We start from the raw sequence: 22646 nt of genomic DNA, 5'->3' as shown, positions 1-22646 counted from the left end.
GGTGTTATGCGGCTTTATGCTTACCGTGTCAAGGAATGAATAGTTAGGGGGGTCTAATGAAAACCTAATCACAAACGGAGCCTGTGGAGAATTAGGGCGTCCTCCACAGTATTACGCCCTTACTGCGCTAACCGGAGCAATAGTGCAGTGGACCTTGCGCTTCACCGAGATAATCAGATGCCCTTCTTAAGTCCCAAATCTGAGGCTAAATAAGGGCGGGATTATTTAAATGTTGTAAATTAGCTTACATTACTACCTATATAGGTTCGCTTAACCCTCGAGCGATCGCGCTGATGTATTTTGTACAACACGTTGAAAAAATCTCCTATATGGGTTCGCTTAATGCTTTTTCGTCATTGGCGTTTTTCAATTGACACCGATTTGGTTTGTCGTTGATGTTTTCTTTTTGTGCTGTGATTGTGAAGAGTGTAATCCTGTCTAGTTTGGGTAGTGGCTACGGTTAGAAAACCTCAGATCAATTTTCAGCGTAAACGCGTACGTAGCCCAAGTGGCTCTACTTCAAAAAATTGATTTTCGTAGGGTAACTTGTGAACTTAGTTTTGCTTTTTTCATGATAAATGAAGTGTCGTGCCTCAACCTTTCGAGCGTTCGAGCAAGCTCTTGTATTCAGCATCTTTTCGCTGATATTTGGCAGTATTGCTACGATGATTACATCATATGAAGTAGCTCAAACATTAATTTGAGATGCTTCAGTTTGATGGATTACTTAGTTATTACAGTTCATGGATAACATAACATAGAATTGCACCTAACCCAACTCTGCATGAGCAAAATTTGTCATGAGTTGACTGATTGACATGTGTCAGATGAGGAGTCTCCTTTGACCTTCTTTGCACTTTTGAGTGTTCCTTCGCATACTATGCGTATTAAGGCGTTCCTGCTCAAAATGGGATAACTCGCTTCCATTGCTACTCCAAGAGAAATTCATTGTGGTTTTGTTATTACAACGCCCTCCATTGTGGTATACCAAAACTTTTGCTGTGAAGCTGATCCTCTGCGGTCTGTGTGGATGACAAGAGGTATTCCTGAATGGAACTCTGATCTGTTCGTTCAAAATATCTTCGAAAAAACCATTCCGTTGTATATTTACGAATCTCTAGCTTCCATCCGAGAATTATAGCTGTATAATCGACTTAGTGGGCCCTAAAAAGCTCTGCTTACTTCAAATCTCCAAGAGCAAATGGGGGTTTGTCCTATTTTTCTCCAAAAGGATTTGAGTATTTCAAACATGTTTTGAACTCTTGTAGTTTTCTATTGGGTATTTTCATGGTGTGAAAATATTTGATAGTTTTTTGTCCCGAAAGGGTGCGCGCGTTGTATAAAAAAGGAATGAGTTCCTGGTTATCTCGTTCTTTCTGAAATGCTTTAAACGCATTGTCGATTATCGCATCTGTGATGTTCGTCTGGCTGACATGCCTATTCATGCCTATTCACATGCCTCCCAATTTGGGATGTACAGTGACTCTTTTACACAAAGTTGTACACGTTTTCAAGAAAGTACTCGCTCAAACGTTTTTGCTTGGATGATTTCTTGAATATTGAGGATGCTTTCGATGACGTGCCTTTCAATGTCGTATTGAAAGTTGCATGACGTCACAAGCTACCTTCAATGAGCTATAGGCTCTCTTTACGCTTATGCGTTTTACAGTGTCCTTTTCAGGGCACCCGTTGTGGTATGGGCTATGAGCTCTCGTTGCGCTTATGCATTCATTCCCTCTTCTAGGGCACCTATTCCTATTTCATCACCTTTCCTTTTCCTAATCCCATTCCATCCTTTGTCCCATTCTCCCACAGGTAAATGATGAAATAGGCTTATATGTATGGCGATGGCACAAATGTCCCAAATGGATAACCCGTCAAAATGCTGAATTCCGACCAAAATTTTTCGAAGATTGGATGGGGAGGTGTTTGACATTAGAGAAAATCGAAATTTGTGTCAGCCTAAACCATTTTTAATATTTTTTACGCCATGGTGTTAGTTTGCCCATGGGCACTGGGAATCAATGGTTTGAAATGTAATGTAAAATTTAAGTCAATCATAACAAAGAAACCGGACCAGGATAAACTCGCGAATGAGTTCCGCACAGCTGTTCGACATTTCCGTATCTACACTACCCGTCATAAGTACGGACTCACAAAAAGTATTGCAACAATATTGCATCACCCTGACTCACCTCGATATCTCCAAAACCTGAGGACTTACAAACATGCTGTCTTCAGGAAAGTTATTCAGAAGACCAAAAGCAACAACTTTTCTGAAGGCGACATTTCCGTAGGTGTGCTGGTTTTAAAGATATCGAGGTGAGTCAGGGTGATGCAATATTGTTGCAATACTTTTTGTGAGTCCGTACTTATGACGGGTAGTGTATGTACCCCGCGGATGCAGTTGCTCCTATCTGTTGTTGTGGCAGCGCAAACTGACAGGCTAAATTTCCCATAATTCACCACCCGAAATCACCTCCAGGGAGCGACCAAACGTGCGCGCGTACAAATCACAAGCCAGTTCAGGAAGCAAACCAGCGGGTAAGTAAGTGATCGAACCGCGCCGTGCCGCGCGCATTCGCCTCAAAGAAGAATGGGAAAATTTCCTCCTCCGCAATCGGACCTTTCACCCCCTGAGTGTAACAACGAACGCTGGCGCTGCTGGACCGGTCATTTTCCGGTAGCATTCCGGGGACCACAAAATCCCCGGTCATTAATTTCGCGCTCGCGCTCGCACGCCCGCTTACTTGGGTCCTCTTCCCGCGCGATGTTTGATTTATCTCGTCGTCGCCGTCGTTGGCGCCCGGGTTTCCGTGCCGATTTCAGATCCCCAGCTGGATGCTGCGCGCTGGTTTACAAGGCAGCTGCCGCTGCTGCAGCCACGACCGGGCTTAAATGCCAGTTGGGTAAGGGTAAGCGTTCCACCGCAGCCAGCCGAGATAGTCGTCTTTGGTTGGTCTGGACAAGTCGGTCGGGTAACCCACATCTTTATGAATTGGAAGTCGAAGTTTATCCGGGTGTTTTTGAACACCGCTTGGAGAAATTGCGCCAACTTCTTTTGACTGATCGATTGATGATCGCCGTCGTCATATTTATGCAATGAGAATAAAAGCAATTCAATGTTCGAAGACCTACAGGCCGACCGTGGTGCAGATGAGGATTTTATGTTCGGTGCAATACTTGTTCACCTTCTAACCCATCACATTTCGTGAGCCTCTCGGCCGTATACTGACGCAATGTCCGTCAATCAATAAGGTTTGCCGTGAGTACCGAAAACTATTAGAGAAGCCCTGTGCAATCTGTGTCAATCCGAAAAAATCCGATTTGGGATTTCCCACGATTAGGTAACTATCCTCTTTACTGCCAATTAGGTAGGTCAACGAATTTAGTTCAATCAACTAAAAGAACGTGAAAGAATTCTTCTTGATCGTGACTTGAGTGAGGCAACCGCCCAAACCAAGGTGGTAGTGGAAACCGCATTCGCCCACCGAAGTGTTTCAAGTATCTTAAATTGTGACTAGAAGCTACTTGCCGAAGACGTCGTCGTCGTCGTCAACATTGAAGGCGAGTATCAATGAAGCCTGCACCCGGCTAACTAGCGCAGTTTGTTTAATTTGTACCTATTACATCATCATCAACCAGCCAACCGACCCAAACATATAATATACCTGATGCTAGGTGATACGTCTCTTCCATAAAAGGGGCACACATGGGCGACGGACCTAGTCTAGTAGTAAACACCTTCTCTTCCGCCGCCAACAAGCGGCTCCGTAGATCGTACTTGAGAGAACTCGACCGAATTTTTACCGAGTATCGTATATCCAAGAGAACCGAGTTAGGTTGCGCGGCCGTCTTCGTCGCCTAAGTGCACCACTTCAGTTCAGTTGGGTAGAATTGTGTACCGCCCGCCCCCGAATATTTTTTCGAACTGCACGCTTCTTGATCACGACGCGAAGGCTGGTATGCACCAAGCATTTTGGGATAAAATTTTTTGTTTGCTAAGAAAAATATATAAGAGTTTTTATCTAATTCCCGTCTATCTAAGCACCGATCAATAATGATGGAATTTATTCTTGAACTTCTCCCAATGCCTCAGGCTAATTTGATATCAAATACTTCCATATCATGTTAAAAAAAATGATAAAAGAATCACAATTTTCTTGAAATGATGAGATTGAAACATTGTCCCTCGAATTCTGTTTCTGTTTACCCCTCATCTATTTTGGGCACAAACTGAATCCAATTCCCGGCACATCTTCTACGTGACACTATGGTGCATAAAATGCTCAGAAATTATGATTCGACCGTAGGTGTTCATTCGAAAAGTCGATCAAATTCTTCGCAATCCAAATCAAATCATGTGTTCAAGGTACTTTTGAGCAGAAAGTTTAAAATGGAGAGAGAAAAAATATCAACTGGGGTGCAATTGAAACGAGAAATTTAATGTAATTGTTCGATTTTTAACGCTTAAGAGGCTGGCTATCGATAGTCTACATTTTTTTGCTTCTATTTGATGAGGCATTAGACGGATTTCGCGCCAACTCGAACAAATGTTGGCAGCACCCTCTCAGATTACAACGAAACTTTCTTGGTGTGTAGACCTTGCCCAGATAAGCCACTTTGCATACTCATTTTTCTAATTTTTTTTCTCGACTGACTTTTGAAAAGGGCTAAACTTTTTTTTATGGATTTTTTAAAAATGTTTTTAATCAAAAAATGACTACTCCTACAAAAAAGTGTTGTATGGGTGGTTATCACAAAATAAGTCAAATTTTAAGAAAAAAATACTGAAAAAAATCCAAAATGAGCCCTACACTGAAAAAAATCATTTCTAAAAATTCAAAGTTGATTTAAAAAAAAACACCATTTTTGATTTTGATGAAATTTTGTCTCAAGACAGGTTATTATGTTCCCTACCAACCGTCCATACATCACAAGATGGGCACTTTTAAGGAAAAAAGTTTTTCTAACAAAAACTTTTTCTTGTTCGAATGATTTTTTTTCAGTGTATTTTGTTATCAACAATAAAACCAGTGAAGGCCATAACAATCCCAGAATCCAATGAAACTCAATTTTCTAGGAGATTTTGTGTTATTTATTCAATCATTTGGAAGGGTTTTCCTATACATAAAAAACTTCAAAATATTACAAATGTATTTTCTTAGGAAATGTAATGTTTGATCGCAATATGTATTGAAGTGCACTTTTAAATATACAATTATTTATAATTATGAATTTTTCAAATATATATATATGTGTCTTAGAGCCAATTTCAAACATGTTCTTTTCTATTTTTTTCCGATCATACTAAATATTTTTGGTTCATCTTCTGAATTAGAATACCTGTTTGCCTTTACTTTGTCGCCAGGAATAGGCAAAAAACTATGGAATTTCTGAGTGCCTGGTATTGTTTTGGCGTTATTATATATTTCTTCGAGATCTTCTGACATTTTAATGTACTGTTCAGTGGATACGTAACAGAAATTAAATTTAGTTATATTTTTATCTGTCTGTACAACTGCCCAGTTTTATAACTCTCGTGGAGTTGTTATGGTATTTCCATAATCTCGAGCAAGACTTGCTCTCTTTGCCATTCGCTTGAGAGTGCCACCAATAGCATCACATGGACCTTTACCGTGGGACGTTGCAAAAAAATGCCATTCTGCTCTTAATGCATGCTTTGACTGGAATCTACATAGACTAGCAAAGTTCTTCTTATTTTTGTATTGTGATGCTGCCCCATCAGACATAAAATAAATTTTAGAAAAGTTCTTGTTCCATAAAATCTATCATTTTTGAGATGAACAACTGGACCGCAACTGTATCGTGAGCCATTACTTCCGATATGGTAATGAAGCTAACATTTACAAGTTTATTATCTTTCATATAGTAAATTTCAAATGGGTGTATTGTTGCTTGCGAGTTGTTCCAATGATATCCTTGAGCAGCGTTTTGAATTATGAATGAATAGTTTTCAGAGAAATCACAAATCGCAAGAATTTCATCATCCTTTAATGTATCTTTTTTTATTTCTGAGAAATGATGATTGTTGTTTATGAATAAAGTCGTGTGTTATAAGTTTGTCAATTTTATCAACAAGATACGGAACAAATTCATCAACAGGTTTAATAATCGTTTCTAAATTACAGCGATCAGTATTCAACCACTGCTGAAATATAATCTCTTCTTCGTCATTTGATTCTAATATCAATGTAAGTTCCTCTTCAATGTGTTCATTACAAGCACACTTTTCACAAGCACGGAAAAAGCAATTATCTGTTCTGGTGGAAATATCGCAAAGCATTTTTTGTATTATTTCATCTTGTGACACAATTCTTATACTGTTGAACATTAAATTTACATTTTCATGAATAGTACATATGCATACATTATGTATACCAGTAGAATCAAGTAAAATACAATGCTTTGGTCGCAACTGTGTAAATACTGTGAAACCAATATTCACAGTTTTGTACATATCTACAAAAATCATATAAGCCTCTTTGAGCGACATCATCAAAAGTCGTTTTTGAACTTGTTGTTTTTTTCCATTTCGAACCTCAGAAACAAAATCATTTGTTCCTGGCATTGGCCTGCTGATATCATTATCATCAAAAAATTCTCTTACTATTTGTTTTGTATCGTCATCAATACCATGCCCCCTTCTTTTTTCGGTGGTACAAAGAATACCCTGTTCATAAACAAGATCCTTCACCTGTCTCGCCATATACATTGGTGCGTTAAACTCTCTTGTGATTTTATTTACCGACCAAGACTTAGGAAGTACAGATAGTATTTTAATCTGTTCGCTTCTGTCAGTTGTAGGGTGATTGAACTTATCCTTTAACTGCATAATTATCTCGTCATACGCCTCCACTTTGCCAACATCCGTTGAATCTATTCCGAAGATATTTTTTCGAACTGCTTTCGTAATCTGCAATGATTTGTTTATGCGATATTCCATACTTCTCATGTTTCTAGATGAGATTGGCGATAAACTCAATGTTTCAGCAATGGTATTAAACTTCTCAATATTATGGGAACCCTGTAGTTGATCTGTTGACGGAATTGACTCCAATGATGGAATAGATGGTACCATATCTGTAAGATAAAAGTTAAGGTTAACAATATAATAATGAATGCAGTGGAAAGTTAATGATAGTTATTTATGCAACGAGTTGCAAAAATGATTTTTTTTCGCACAAGTAGTACATTTATCCAACGAGGCTTGCCGGGTTGGATAAATACGAAGAATACTGAAAAATGTAGTTTTGCAACGAGCTGCAAAATGAGTTATATAAAAGAAGCTAACACGTTGAAGGCTTACTTACCCAGCTCATGTTCGATTTGTTGACCACTCGTTGACGGTTCTGGTTCTGGAACATCATGATGTTGCTGTCCACTAAATGATGGTTGCATAGTTTCGTCGTTTCCATCCGATCGGCGTGTTTTCGTATTCGGGCTTCTGTTGTGACTTATCAATCCACGACATGACTCACAAATACTCATCGATTCGTCGATTTCATGTGTATATCCCATGGAATGAATTTTATCTATCAATCTTAATGACATGCCCCGTAGATTATGACGGTTGCACTTTGGATTGTTTATTTTTGCACTGCACTTGAATTTGTTGAATTTTGATTTATACGATTGATCCATTACTTTTCAGAACTGCCTTTAATAACCAAAGAGAAGTAACACGTTGAATGATACCGATTCATTTTCTTGTTTTGTTCATATTTGCTTTAGGTACAACTCTTGATTTGTTTTTTTTTTCGATTAGGTAGTTCGAATCTAATAAATAGCCTTACCTAATATTAGGTAAGAACATGGGGTAGAAACGTTTGGGTAGAAATTACAGCAGCACGTATGAAATGCGTGTTCAAATTGTATATTGTTTCGTACTTCTAGAGTGCTGCTGCGTGAATATGGGTGCATTGCATTGTCGCATATGACACAATAAGTTTCATTGCATTTTGAGATTACTAGATAACCTTCACTGGTTTAGTTTGTTTTTAAAAAAAGACACTGAAAAAATAATAATTTGGACATGAAAAAGTTTTTGTTAGAAAAACTTTTTTTCCTTAAAAGTGCCCATCTTGTGATGTATGGACGGTTGGTAGGGAACATAATTACCTGTCTTGAGACAAAATTTCATCAAAATCAAAAATGGTGTTTTTTTTAAATCAACTTTGAATTTTCAGAAATGATTTTTTTCAGTGTAGGGCTCATTTTGGATTTTTTTCTTAAAATTTGACTTATTTTGTGATAATCACCCATGCAACACTTTTTTTGTAGGAGTAGTCATTTTTTGATTAAAAACATTTTTAAAAAATCCATAAAAAAGTTTAGCCCTTTTCAAAAGTCAGTCCAGATAAATTTTGAAGAAACTAAGTATGCAAAGTGGCTTATCTAGTCTTGGTGTACATACCCAGAAAGTTTCATTGTAATCTGAGAGGGTGCTGCCAACTCCGAATACGATTTGGGCGAAATTCGTCATTAGCAAAGGTAAATAGGAATATCTGTTGTGATTGCCGATTTTTGGTCTGATGTGACGGGAATTGGCGCATATGACGAAGTAAATTTTTACCCTACCACGTGTACCACGTGTACCCTTACGTGTACCACGATATTGCACCAGTTTAGTTACAAAATTATAGATATTTCTACATTTGAAAAATGATGCAAACATTTGTAATCATTTATAAAACTTCAACTCATCATGCATTTAGGAATTTCAGGAAAGTTCCAGGGATGTCCCAGTAGAGTTAAGGAACGTTCCAGGTGTTTCCAAGCGGTTTTAAGGACTTCAGGGGAGCTATGAAAAATGGTCGAAAGTCAAAAGGTCGAATGGTCACAAATACAAGTGATAAAAGGTCAAAAGGTAAAATTGTGCTTGTTATACATACAATGTACAACGCAATGGCAGTACGTAAGAAAGAAGACAATAAAAAGGGTTTAGAATTATTTTCGGTCGTTTTTTTTTTTCATTCGACCCATTAATCATTTGACCACTTGTCCTTTCGACCTTTTGTCCTACTGATTTTTATATTTCGACCTTTTCACCCTTCGACCTTTTGACTTCCAGCCTTTTGTCCTACAACTGGTTTAAGGAGCGATCTAGCGGTTTACAAGAAGTTTCAGGGGAGTTCCAAAGGGTTAAGGAGGTCTCAGGGAATACATCTTCTGGAGTATTGGAGTGTCCCAGGGGCTTTCAAAGGCATTCCAGGGAGCTTTGGGGGATTTCAGGAGCGTTCTAGATGTTTTCAGTGGGTAAGAGGGTTTCATGGAGTGTCATGGACATTCTATGGGGCTTCAGAGTGTTTTAGAGGCGTTCGAGGGGCTTTCAAGGGGGCTTCAGAGGGATTCAAATGCATTCCAAGGGCTTTCAGGAGCATACCAGGGATATTCTAGGGAATAAATTCTAGGGAAGATATTCTAGGGAAACTGATTAGAGGGTTTCATGGACGTTCCATGGGGTTTCAGAGACATTCCAGGGTTGCTCCAAGGAGGTTCCACGGGTTTACAAGGAGTTTCAGGGGCGTTCCATGATGTTTCAGAGGTGCTATGATTCTGAGCGACTGTAGATGTGCTTCTAGATTATACTCAATTGACGATTCAGTGATCAAATTTATTGAAAACGATGATTAAATATCCATTCTTCAGAGCCTCAATTTGTATTGCTTTTTTGTCCAGTGGGGTTTGTCAAACGTTGCAATGTCAATATTGGTGGAAAAATTTGTTCTTGGGGTGGTTACACTAATTCAATAGGGCCTACTTCAGATGATCTGTCTAGTTTAGAAGTTTGTAAATAATATAGGTTCTGCACAATAATGCTGCGGAATGTGGACCATTATCAAACCGGATTCGACGACTGCTGTGGACTGATTTGGAGACGGAGTTCGCCTGGATCCGGTCTGACTATAGACGGCGAAGTGTTGTCGACAGGGTGCAAAATGTTCATAGTCATTGACTGAAAACAGCACGAATTTGAATGATTCTGCACTGAATATTCAAAACAAACAAATTCATTTTCGCTCTCCCTCTTCACACAGTCAGTCAATTCGTAGTCATTGAATATGAAGCCGATCGAGAAACATCTTCATAATTACCTACGTTTATGGCTACGATTCCTTCCAAAAACACTCCACAACAATCAAATGGGAAAAGATCTGTGTAAAGCACCGTTGAATGTAATCGAAACGTTAATATTTTATCAACAATTTAACACTTTGTAAGATGTTTACAAATATTCATTGACTTTCATTCAGTTGACAAACGAGTATCGAGCAGCTGAATATGAATATGCAGGCAAGTGAATGAAAATTGCCGCACAGTGAACTTCAACTCGTCTGCTCGAAAATTTTGCGTCCTGGTTGTCGAACACAAACTGTAGATGTGCTCAAAGAACACTAAGTTTAAGAGAGGCCGGCCAAGTTCCAGTGGGAACGTAGAGCCATAAAGAAGAAGAAGACCTTCGAAGCAAAACGTAGCCGATAAAGCGATTAAGTGGGGTTCTGCCTCGGCTCCAATTCCAGATGAGCCCAACGACCGGGTTTCGTGCGACGTTCGGAGGCTGAACGGCCGAATGAGGATATGGTGGAGTCTTCGAAAACTAGGAAGGACTTGTTGTTTGATTCACCGGGAGGTCGTCATCGAGCAGCTGATAAATTTAAGTCAAAGTTACTCTTTGGCGTATGGAGCAATTCTTTGCCTAGCCTGGAACAGTATCCGTGCTGCTCACCGGACGAAGAAGATCGGAAAGTTAAGGGCAATCTACAAATTTGTACCTTTTGAAGATAAGCAGGAAGTTCTACGCGTGGTCAGCCGTTTCGGAGCAGCTCCGGACCTTACGTTCGTTAGCAAATTTTCCATCATCATCTGACGTTACCATCGACTCGCTGGACTCCCGGTCGATTAGTATCACCGCAATTTTGTACATGCCAACAGCGGTGGTAAACGAAATCCGTCAGTGTTTTCAGGTAGCTAAGCTTCGTACAGTGTTACGCCAGATCTCCAAAGACTGCCGAAGCGAACTGTAAGGTCCGGAAAGCATCATCTGTTCCACCTAAAAGATCTGCGTTACCCCAAGAACGACTGTTTCGAGCCGATAATGGTGAAGCGTGGACGTTTGGTGGTGAAAAAATGGGTCGCCTACCAATCGCTCAACGGAGTCCTGCAAATTGACTATTGCTGTACGAGGAACACCCAGCGAGATTTATATCGATAACGGAACGAACTTTCAGAGTGCTAGTCGGGTGAAGTCCAAACGATCAACAAAGGACGGACCAACGCCCTTACCAACGCCAATACAAAGTGGGTTTTCAATCAGCCCCTGGCTTCACACTTCGGTGGTGCATGTAGTTGTTAACGGTCATCACAGAGGAGGCTGGCGTAATCAATTCTCGGCCGCTGACCTACATCTCTCTCAAATCCGCAGAACAATTGATTGATTGATTTGTCTTTATTTAAGAGACTTTCAGCCCTTGGCCAACAGAACAAGAAGCACTTTTCCGAAGAACTAGCGAGTATCTTCAGGAAACGAAAACATTGGCCATTTTATAAACCTCGGTGTGTGGGTTCGATTCCCGCTCCAGTGGGAGAAAATTTTACGTCAAACGGAAAATTCTTCACTGGAACACAGAGTGTTTCGTGTATTTTGCTTCGTACTTACGACTTAAAATTATATCTGTTGTTTCTCAGATCCTTTTTTGATAAAAAAAAACCGTAAAACGGTAAATAAATCGAATGAGATTTCACAAGGTCACATACATAGTTGGATTAGGAAAACAATATGTACAGTTTATTTGACCATCCTGCGCTACTTGGCAAATGTTGAGCCTGGAAATCACATTTCTACAGAAACACATTAAAAACAATGGAAGGGTAATGATTTTGGAAAGTTGAAATTGTAACACATCTAACTCAGATCCGCTATGGATATTACTCTCAGTGTATACCGTCAAGGCGCCATTCACCATGGGGGCTCCATTCACCGTGTGCCTTCGAAATTTTTTTCATTATTTCCATATTATGATTGAATGATATGACAATTTCCCTTCAATTTCACCAATACAACATTGTATTGGTGAAATTGAAGGGAAATTGTCATATCATTCAATCATAATATGGAAATAATAAAAAAATATTCGAAGGCACACGGTGAATGGAGCCCCCACGGTGAATGGCGCCTTGACGGTATATTTTTTTCTCAAAGTCTTTCAAGTATCCTCAAACATCTTCGAAGACATCATTTCAATCCAGTAAACCGTTTTCGAGTAATAATTTTTGCAGAAGAAAATTTGGTTTTTTATATGCTCTTTTCAAAAGTTAGGTGAGGAAAACTTGTTATGTGATGATGAAAAAGTAAATGATTCACGAAAGCAAGGTTGCGACCATTCATTTGCAAAGATTTACATTCATTTGCTTTTATCTCAGTTCAGAAGCATGCTATCGAAAAACAATGTATGGATGAATTTAACCTTGTAGTTTTATCTGAAAGTTTGCCGAATAACATTGGGGTCGCAAACGTACACCAAAGTCGTGAGCGAGCTGTGAAGGCAACTCTCCATGCGGTGAATGTAAATTACATTCACGCTGTGGAAAGATGCCTTCACAGCTCGCTCACGACTTTGGTATGCGAGTGCGACCCTAATGTTATTCGGCAAACTTTCAGATAAAACTACAAGGTTAAATTCATCCATACATTGTTTTTCGATAGCATGCTTCTGAACTGAGATAATAGCAAATGAATGTAAATCTTTGCAAATGAATGGTCGCAACCTTGCACGAAAGAGCAGTTCTAGTCAAAAACGGAAATTTTTTCGTGTTTTGGGCTGGGAATGCTCTATAAAAAAAATCTATGGATTTTGTGAATAAAGTAAAATGCTACAGAGAAGGTGTAATAGTAATCCATTTCAGAAGTAAAGTCTGTCTAAACAAAAAAAAAACATTTCAGCATGTAAGCAAAACACCGTTCACATCTAGGTAGATTAATTCCAATTTTTCCCGTTTCGCCAGTCGGAATTGGCTCTCAACCCGACGACGACGGATTGTTTTTGTGTAACAGAGTTTTCCCTCCAGTGCAGTGTCCCTCGCTGTGGGTGCGCAATATTTCACAACTCAAGCCAATGAGTGGAGTGTGCTGCTGAACTGAGCAAGCATCATCACGACGCGCTGTGGCGACGTCGTCGCCAGCTCGGGATTATGGATAGCGCTTGTTGCAATATCTAATATTTTTTAAAACGTTGCGTTTTCCCTGGCACAGCTGGGGCCTATCATCAGGAACAGCGGCGGCTTATATTGGGAACACGTCTCCAGGTCTCCCGCAGATTATGGGGTCTTCTTGTACGAATAGCTTCTCAGGCTATTTCTTTATGATGGTGCGCATGGGATTAAGAAATCGTGAACGATATGACCGACGATATTTCTCCCATGGGACTACATGTGGTGATAGCAAATGGGACAAGGCATAAAATCGTGGACGATTTGCACTTACACTTTTATGAATGACTTTTATGTGGGACTGAACCCCGTTCATCGAACATTGAAAAAAATGACTAAATCCGGATACATCTCCCATGTCGGGAAACACAGACAAGCCCTTCATTAACACGCATCTCAAAATCGAATTAACACGCAAGGCACTTGTTTCGAAATGGGGCCCATATGGTGCGTATCAGAGCTAAAATCGAAAGTCGGGAGATCATCCATCAAAAAACGCTCGAGCGCCCCGTGAACACTTTCATTAGCGTTCGCCCAAACGCTAATGGACGGGAAGCCAATTTCGTCACCCGTATATCGTGGCCAAGCGCCCTCCTCTTCCGAAAAAAAGAGAAGCATATCGCATTATAGTTCACGTCAAATTGGGTAACCCCCTTTTGTTTTGTTTTGTGTCTCCGTCAAGGGCCGCGAACGCCGCGGCAAGGGTTCTATGTACAGAGACGTCGCCGACCCAGACGACCATAACTAAGCCATGCCATTCAACCTGACATACACTGCAATTGACAGACTGTGGCAAAAGCGTACCATTTAAAAGCCAATTTGAGGCCGTCAACCGAAAACCACACGAAATCACAACAAATGTTCGCCGTGTGTTAGAGACGCACGCGTGGGATGTGGCGGAGGGTGGAAGCCAAAGACACAAAAAATGTTTTGGTCTACGAAGAGACAAAAACATTATTGTCTGTAGTACCTGGGAACACCTTCGCCGGTTTTGGGCTTTAAAGCACTGCGCTGCGCGGCTTAGGAGCTCTTGAATGATGAATGGCCATCGAGACGGATTGGGTGGCTTTCTAGTACTCGCGAGGCTCGTGTGTGCATGATCCACGACCTACAGAATTACAAAAATGGACTAACAGACAGATGACGTACGCTGGCTGCTTACTCGTGTCCACCGGAGCGTATCGATACAGCTCCATATCACGATCATACCAGTTGAGGGAGGTATGCACCATACACCATACTACAGCAGTACAAATTTCAAAAATGTTTATAAAAAAAACAGAAAAAAAATCAGGGTCGCCTATTTTTCCGGAAAACTCAGGTGGAAATTCAAAATCTCAATCACTCAAGAACAAAGCATCGTAGAAACAAAGTTTTTTTAGAAAATGAAAGCAAATTTTCTCAAAAATCTGAAGTGGAAAAACTTTTCAACAAAATTTTCCACCGTTGAGAAAATTAAAAAAAAAACGGAAAAACTATGCCCAAAGCCCAAATTTGCGGAAAATATTAAAAAAATATATTTTTGAGAAGGTGATTTCATAAGCTTTGATCGCTGAAATTTTTGGAATGCATTTTTTTTTCTGAATTATGGCCAATTTTGTGAAAATGATCATGTATGCCTACATTATGGTGAATATATAACGAACCCACACCTCTAATTTTCAAGAGCACAAATCTGAAGAACCGAATGTCAGTTTGCCCTGAAAAGTTGATCGATTGGTTACCACCAGCGGGTTACCTGACGATCAACTTTTCAGCGCAAACCGACTTTCGGTTCTTCAGATTTGTGCTCTTGAAAACTTGAGGTGTGGCTTCGTTATATATTCACCTTATATGGTAATCTTTCCTGGAACTGGCCATAACTCAGGAACGAAAAAAAAAATCCATTCCAAAAATTTCAGCGATCAAAGCTTATAAAATTACCTTCTCAAAAATATTTTTTTTTGAAAATTTTCCGCGAGTTTAGTCATACCTAGTTTTTCCGGCATTTCTTTATAAATTTTATCAACGGTGTAAAATTTTGTGGAAAACTTTTTTCACTGCATCTTTTTATTTTGGATTCCTGAGGAAATTTGCTTTTATTTTCATTAAAAAAAACATTGTTTCTACGATACTTCGTTCTTAAGTTGATTTTTCAAAGACAAGGCTTATATGGCACATTTGGACAGCTTTTCAACAAAATTGGCCATTACACAAAAACAAAAATTTTAGCGATTAAAGCTTATGAAATGAATTTTTCAAAAATATTTTTTTTTGTAAATTTGCCACGAGTTCGGGCATAGCTTACCCGAATTTTCGTTACGAATTTTCTTAACTAATAAACAGTTTGTGGAAAACTTTCTCCAGTTCATATTTTGTTTTGATTTCTAAAAAGAAGTTGCTTTCATTTTCCAAAAAAGCTTTGTTTCTACGATGCTTCGTTCTTAAGTAATGATTTTTCATAGTAAGTAGTGTCAAGGGAAAAAAAAACCAGCTGACTTTTCCGGGAAAATAGGCTACCCTTTTTTTGTTCGTATATCCATGAGCCCTGCCCGTTGAAAAAAAGTTTCATGAAAATCTGAGACTCTTCAGGCCAAACCCGTAATAAAAAAATACCCTTTAGCATTCTCCTTTTTGAGAATTTTTCCAGGAGTTTCTTACACTAAGGTCTTTTTTTACACGGGTAGTTTTTCTGCTTTAACTCGGTCAATTTTGAGCCAATTCACATGAAAATTTGTACACAGGTAGACACGGTTAGTACTACCTGTGTACACAAAATCAGATAGGTAGGTTCAAAATTGACCGAGAAACTACCCGTGTAAAAAAAGACCTTAGTGTATGCGATTTTTTTCAAGAGCTCTTTCTGATATTATTCCAGCAGTTTCTTCTGTGATTCCTCCAGAAGCTCCTGCTGGGATTCCTCGAGGAGTTCCTTTTAGGATTCTACGTTTCCTTCAGGAGTTGAGCCCGGAATTTCATCAGGATTTTCTACTGAAACCAATCAGGAGTTTCTTCTGGGATCTCTTCATAAGTTTTTCTTAAGACTTTCTTCCAGAATTTTCTTCAACAATTCTAAAAACAGTTCCATCTGAGATTCCTCCAGGCTTTTTTTCGATATTCTTTCAAGTAAATCCCCAAAGAGTTTCATCTGGAATTTTTCCAGGAATTCTATCAGTGATTCACCCATAAAATCTTTCCGGGTTTCTCATCTTCATTTTCATTATTTTCACTCTTGATTGGTTTTGATCGGTTTGAATCCGTATTGCATTTGATTTGATGGCGAAAACGAGAATGCAAATGTTTTACGTTCAAAAGTGGATTCGATCGTAAATAATAATGACGGTGTCTTTCTAGGATTCGTTCAGGAGTTCCCTTTGGGATTGATTCAGGAAGTTTTTATGGGATTTCTCCAAGAGTTTTTTTTTCTGTTGAGATTCATTCCTGGATTGCTTTAGATGCACCATGTTCATTTTGTGATTTCTCTAGGAATTCCTTCTTGGATTTCTTCCAGAATTCTTTCTGGGGTATATCCAGAAAAAAAACCTTCCGGGATTCCTCCAAAAAACTCTCACAGAATTTCTCAAGAAACTTCTTCTGGGGAACTTCGGAATTCCTTCAAGAACTTTAAGAGTAATGTCAGATCCTCCTGAAATTCATTCTATAATGCTTGATTTTTCTGTGATTCTTTCAAGTTTGTTCTGGAATTCTCTCTGATATTCCTTATGAAAACCCTCTAGGAGTTTCAAGAAAAAAAAAACATCAGGAGTTTCTTATGGAATTTATTTTGGAATAAGTCCACAAGTTCCGTATGGAATTCTTGTTATAAGATTTCGAAAGGACTTCCTTGAGAAACTCCTCCAACATATTCGTAAACATATCCTCCTGCACTTTTGCAAGGCAGGAGTTCCTTTTGAGTTTCCTCCAGTAGTCGTGCCAATAGTACTATCTGGGAATTTCTTCACGGAATCCCAGAACAAAAAGTTCTAAAGACTTCCGAAAAAGAGGAATCGCAGAAGGACATCCTGGAAGGAATTCAAGGAGAAATTTCGGAAGGAACTGCTGGTTGAATTTCGGAGCAAATTTCTCGAATTATTTTCTAAGGAATCCCAAGAGAATCCCCGAATTTCAGTTTATGCTTATCAGCCTCACTGGAATGTCTTCTACCATAAATAAAACCGAATTCAGAATGAAATTTCTCTCCAAAATTAAACTCAATTACTCCTGATCCTAGAAATCCTCATCAAAATCGCCATTGGATTCTTACCGAATTTGCCTCAAAGTAAAATCAGAGTTCGTCCAACAGAATTCCACCAGATTTCCCACAGGATTTGCCTGAGAATCAAAGCAGAATTCCTACTGAACCACAATCTTATCAGGCTTCGATCATAAAATAGCCCTGACATAGCCAGCATTCCTATCGAAACACCTCAGAGTTACAAAGGAAACTCATATTCCATATTTCTCAACAAGGCCACGAAACGTCAAGGTGTTGCAGTACCCTATGACTGATACCACAAACAAACAGACGTAACACTCTGAAAATTCCCATCGTAACTGCCGCCCACCCGTGACGCTCGCATCGTTTTTGTTCGAGTTTGCCGTTTGCCCACTAGCGCCACCTAGTTGATTGCTGGCCAAGCTCAATCCTTTAAGCATTGAGCCTTTTTTAAGTTTTGTTTAGATATGTTGATTTTAACATAAAGCTAATTCTACACTAGAGAGAATATGTTTCCGTAACTATGATTTGAGTTGAAAAATGTTCGAAGTCTGTTTGTCTCTGTTGATACACGGTGCAACATCCCACAGGTCCATGGAGTATAGTTCTGTAGAGAAATATTTGTCAAAGATGTTCTAGATCATCCAAGAACTTTCGCTAGTAAAGGCCTTAAGATCTACAAGCATAATCGAGTCAAGAACGAGACACTGAAGACGATCATCTAGTGGGGGTTCAAATGCGTATCTGTCATAGAATGCAAACACGTAGTAGGAAATAAAAGGAACAGTATTTGACTCGATTTTCTTTTAACTTAGGTACAGGTATTTCAGTAACACGGCCAGGTTCATCATCATCATTTGAAAATAAGTTCACTATACCCCCATGCTGTATGGACCTGTCAGATGTTGCACCGCATCAATAATGTAGCAATAACCGATTGATAGCGCATGTAGATCATAAGGAATCTTTACTCGTGGACAACCTTGAACTAATGCTTAATAGTTATCTTCAGAACTGTGTCTTATAGACCAGTAGGATGATGCACCGTATCATTTATGTAACAACAGCCTATTGATTATGCTTGTAGATTTCAAGGACTATATTCGCGAGAGTTTATGGAAGACCTTTAACATTTGTGGACATAGATACTCTACTGAAACATTTTTCAGAGATCTATAGAATATTTTGCATCAAAAGAAGCATAACGAAAACACATTGATAACGTTTGTAGATCTGCTGGAGCTATTCTGGGACAGCCCTGAGCCTTATGCCCCACCCAAATAAAGCCCAAAGGGATGTACTTAAACACATCGTGACATTCGCCTTGAACAGTGAAGAGAATTGTCAGACAAAAGAGGCACAAAACAAGCAACAAAGAAGGTGCGACGATTACTCTTTATCCCAACTGGTAACAGATAATGACATGATCTCGAAATTTTTTGTTGCAGACAAAACGGAAGCTGAATTTGTTGCGTACTTTTCGACTCGTGAGTAATCAATTATTGCTAACCCAAAGTCGAAATTGTTTGATGATAGATCGTCAGCAGAGTTGCAGTGTTTACCGACTCGAAGTTACCGTTCGAAAATCGCAATGCAAGGCTTAAAAATCTCTAAACTAGTGGTGTACGATGTTAATCCCATTATTTTCAAGTTGGGACAAACTTATGTCGCATGGGTTTGTTTGGCGCAACAAATACAGGTTGCGACATTGTCATTATTGTTGCGCGATGGTTGAATTTTGATTCACTGGCCTTGAATCTTGATCCTTCGCTTCGTCCTGTAAACAATCCTTAACACCCCTGAACATCATCTGAAATCATTCTTGAAACCAATTTCCTTCCCTCTATCCATGGCAATGGATACATACTTCTAAAACGGGGGAAACCTAGTCTCTGAAGCTCGGGTTTCTTAAACTGATTCTTCATACAACATGAAACTCCGTCAGTAAGAAACATAAACTTTCCAACAAAAACTCGAAATTCGCAATTAAAATTTCAATATTTTTCTTTCCTGTGCAGAAGAAAGATAAGAAACACACACCAAAAACTAGCGGATTCCAGAGGGACCCCGTCTCAGATGAACGAATTGCCATTTTTCTCGCATGCATGCCAGGAGATTTTCCACACCCTTCTTCTTCTTCATCATCTAGGTATTACCGCTTCGATCGCCGGCAGGCGATGAGGCAGTAAAACCCCATGATTGATATCAGCCACTCGGGTCGAACCCAGCTTGGTGAGCCGCTCACCGCTTCGCGCTTGTTTCTATTAATATCGTCGCACAACGGTCTGCTCCACGTTGTATATGTTGTGTTGTGTCACCTAACGTACCGCGGCGCTGCCTGGAGTTCTCTTCCCTGGTCCGGTTTCCCGGACTGATGTTGAGAAAGTTGCATATCGTCAAGTTGTGCGTTTTCCTTCACTAGTGCGCTGCTAAGCGTTCTCAGAGCGACTGGTAGAAAGACCAGAGAACATTAGCACACCGTGACGATGGATGAGCGATGTGCTAGGGAACGGATTTTTCACCGTTGGAGTTATCTGTTTGTACATGGAGGTTAGGCGCTGTCCATAAACTACGTAGACTCATTTTTGGTCATCTCAAATCCCCCCTCCTCGTAGACTTTTGTCCATACAAAATTTTAGAAATTTGTATGGAGCGTAGACTTTGGCCAAACCCCCCCGTCCCCTTCTGAGGGTCTTCGTAGTTTATGGACAGGCCCTTAGCTGTTTTCCATCGGCGGCCTCCGCGTTGCGAAAGTTATTTATAGGTTCGATAAAATCTATCACGCCATTATTGACGCCCATCTATTCTTAACGGTCGATTCTCATGGGTGAGAATTTGCTGTATGGATGTCGAGAAAATGAGGTGTTATCCAGCGAAATGTGTTCGATTCCCGCAAAAAAAAAAACAAACGGAAAATAAGTCTGTCAATGGAAGTCTGTAGAATTGCTCATAAGAACAGTAGCCAAATGCAGTTCAAGTTATAGTGAAAAATGGAATAAAACAGAATAGCAATGAAATGCCAAATTATTATAAATAACAGATAAAAAAAAATAGAAAATACAGAAGCAGAAAGTTAAACCCAGTTATTTTTGTATTAGGTACGAAAACTAATCAAGAAACAGATTTCTAATCGGAACCATTTTCAACCGCTTTTCCCCAATTAACTCCCCACGGTAATTAAATTTGATCGAACTAAGTTTCAGATTCAATTATCTTAAAATCTCACTCAATTATTTTAACGAACGGAAACCGCAATCATCCACATTCCATCCACATCAGAACAATGAATCAGCAGCTGTACCGCTAAATCTCAATCCAATTTGTCATGCATTCAACAGCTAGTATCACCCAGAAACACGCGCATGGCACCTCGATAAGCAGTTTGATTGAGCTTCCCTGTCGAGATGGTGATCTGCTTTAGCCTACCCCATGCTAATTACAAACCTTTTAGCTTCGACGAATCTCACACCACACCACCGGTGATCATCGACGCCAAGCCATCGTCAATAGCAGCCCATCAACCACCAACGAGCAACGATGCCGCCGTGCCGGTAACGGCCATAAAGTTGACATCACATCTCGTTCGCGTCTCCGCTCGTTCGCCTATTCTGGAGGTTGCAATAAAATTGCAAACAAACGGTAATAAAAAAAAATCCGAAGCCGTTCGGTTCGCATTCGTGTGCTAACTGATTTATATTGGAAGGTGTATGGCGATCATCGGTCTTGCCGCCTCTTCTGAATGGCAATTGAAACTTTGCTTTGAGAAAGCACATAAGTCCATTGAGTTTATAAAATTGATTTCTCATAGGTACTTCTCAAAAATTTCACTTTTTGTCGAACAACAATTTTGAAACTAATGGATTAACCCTCAGATCGATTAGAAGTCTCAGGAATACTAATTAAAGCTCAGAGACTTTTTGGTCATTTGTGCTCATTCTGCGAATGGAGTGACGTGACCAAAGTCGGAGTCAAATATCGAGGTGAGAAATTTCGACTCGAATGAGGTGACTCTCCATTTGATTTACACGGCGAGTCACTTCATTCGAGTCGAGATTTCTAACCTCGATATACGATTCCGACTTTTGTCACCTCACTCCATTCGCAGAATGAGCACAATCAATAGAAGTCTCATGTGGACCCTTAAGCATATGAATAATTCTATCAATTCTCATCAGCACCGGCCACCACTACGAACGACCACCCAAAGTGAGCAAAGAAAAACAAAGAATCAGTTGCGATCGCTGTCCCTCATCGGTCGGTTGGCTCGTGAAGCAAACTGACTGGAGATCATTCGTTCTCACTTGCTGCGGTGAGGAAATAGAGGAGGAAATGATTCAGTGGATTTATTTGTTACGCAAAACTTGTAAAAACAATGATTTTGCCGGTAAGGAAATGTTAGACGCGACTGCTTTAATCAATTTACTTGTATTTATTAATAAATTTTGCTTTATTTGGAATACCGCATCACTTTTCAAGCACTGGTCAACTTTATAACGGATCCAAACAAATCGACAACCCGCGAGCACAACCGAGCCTATGTCTCTGTAACCCTTCTCCTGACAACCAACATCCACATGAACTCACACAGACACAATGGTATTCACTATCTGCAGTGGACGAGCGAATGCATAATGAATCCCTCTATCGTCCTAAGATTCTGACGTAACAGGCGTCATTACCGCCTACAAACAGAAGATGACCAGCACTTTTGCACTATGGATGCCCGTTAATCCCAAGAAACAGGAGTAGCAACTAGTGTTAGATATCCGGTCGCTATAACCTTTTCGTAATATAATTTCCTGGACTTCCTTGGGCGTAGAGCATCGTCGTGCCTGCCACACGATATACCATAGGGTAAAATCGCGGACTATCATATACTTGGGTAAATTCTGTTACCAAAAAGAGGCCTGAACCAAATCTCAGGCGGGTTTTATTGCAGCTGATGTTCGTGGTTGAAATAAGTCTCCAAATATACATGCGAAACGCTCATTAGCAGTGAACACCAAAATGGGCAACAGGCTTTGTTCCAATGCGGAAGTTACGACAAGAAGAGGAAGAGGAAAAATAGCAACTACTAGCATTCAATCAAGAATTTCTCAAATCTCTTCACGGATTTCATAGGAAACTACTCCAGAAATTCATTGAGAATTGTCTACAGAAGTTTCTCATCATTTTTTTAGGAATATCTCAGGGAATCCTTTCAGATATTCCCCCATAATTA

General features: G+C 39.7%; 2 protein-coding genes across 2 annotated transcripts in view; both read right to left on the bottom strand.

Moving 5' to 3' along the window:
- The window catches only part of LOC109429628 (klarsicht protein), an 833281-nt gene that overhangs the window by 721612 nt on the left and 89023 nt on the right, over positions 1 to 22646 (bottom strand). The window lies entirely within an intron of this gene.
- Positions 4526 to 8487, bottom strand: LOC134288852 (uncharacterized). Its single transcript, XM_062854758.1, has 2 exons — positions 7335 to 8487; positions 4526 to 7104 (listed from the first exon to the last, which is right to left on the bottom strand). The coding sequence occupies exons 1-2, from the start codon at positions 7663 to 7665 to the stop codon at positions 6008 to 6010; spliced, it is 1428 nt and encodes a 475-aa protein (XP_062710742.1). The 5' UTR covers positions 7666 to 8487; the 3' UTR covers positions 4526 to 6007.

Source organism: Aedes albopictus, chromosome 2 (genome assembly GCF_035046485.1).
Source record: "Aedes albopictus strain Foshan chromosome 2, AalbF5, whole genome shotgun sequence".
Taxonomy (NCBI): domain Eukaryota; kingdom Metazoa; phylum Arthropoda; class Insecta; order Diptera; family Culicidae; genus Aedes; species Aedes albopictus.
Note: the sequence above shows the minus strand (reverse complement) of the source record. Positions and strands in the feature narration are given on the sequence as shown.

What these genes read in the sequence shown, in the direction of transcription:
- LOC134288852 (XM_062854758.1), bottom strand. Translation starts at nt 7,665, where the DNA reads ATGGATCAATCGTATAAATCAAAATTCAACAAATTCAAGTGCAGTGCA. An exon ending in ACAAATCGAACATGAGCTGG is followed by an intron (nt 7,105 to 7,334) that starts GTAAGTAAGCCT and finishes TTTATCTTACAG; the next exon opens with ATATGGTACCATCTATTCCA.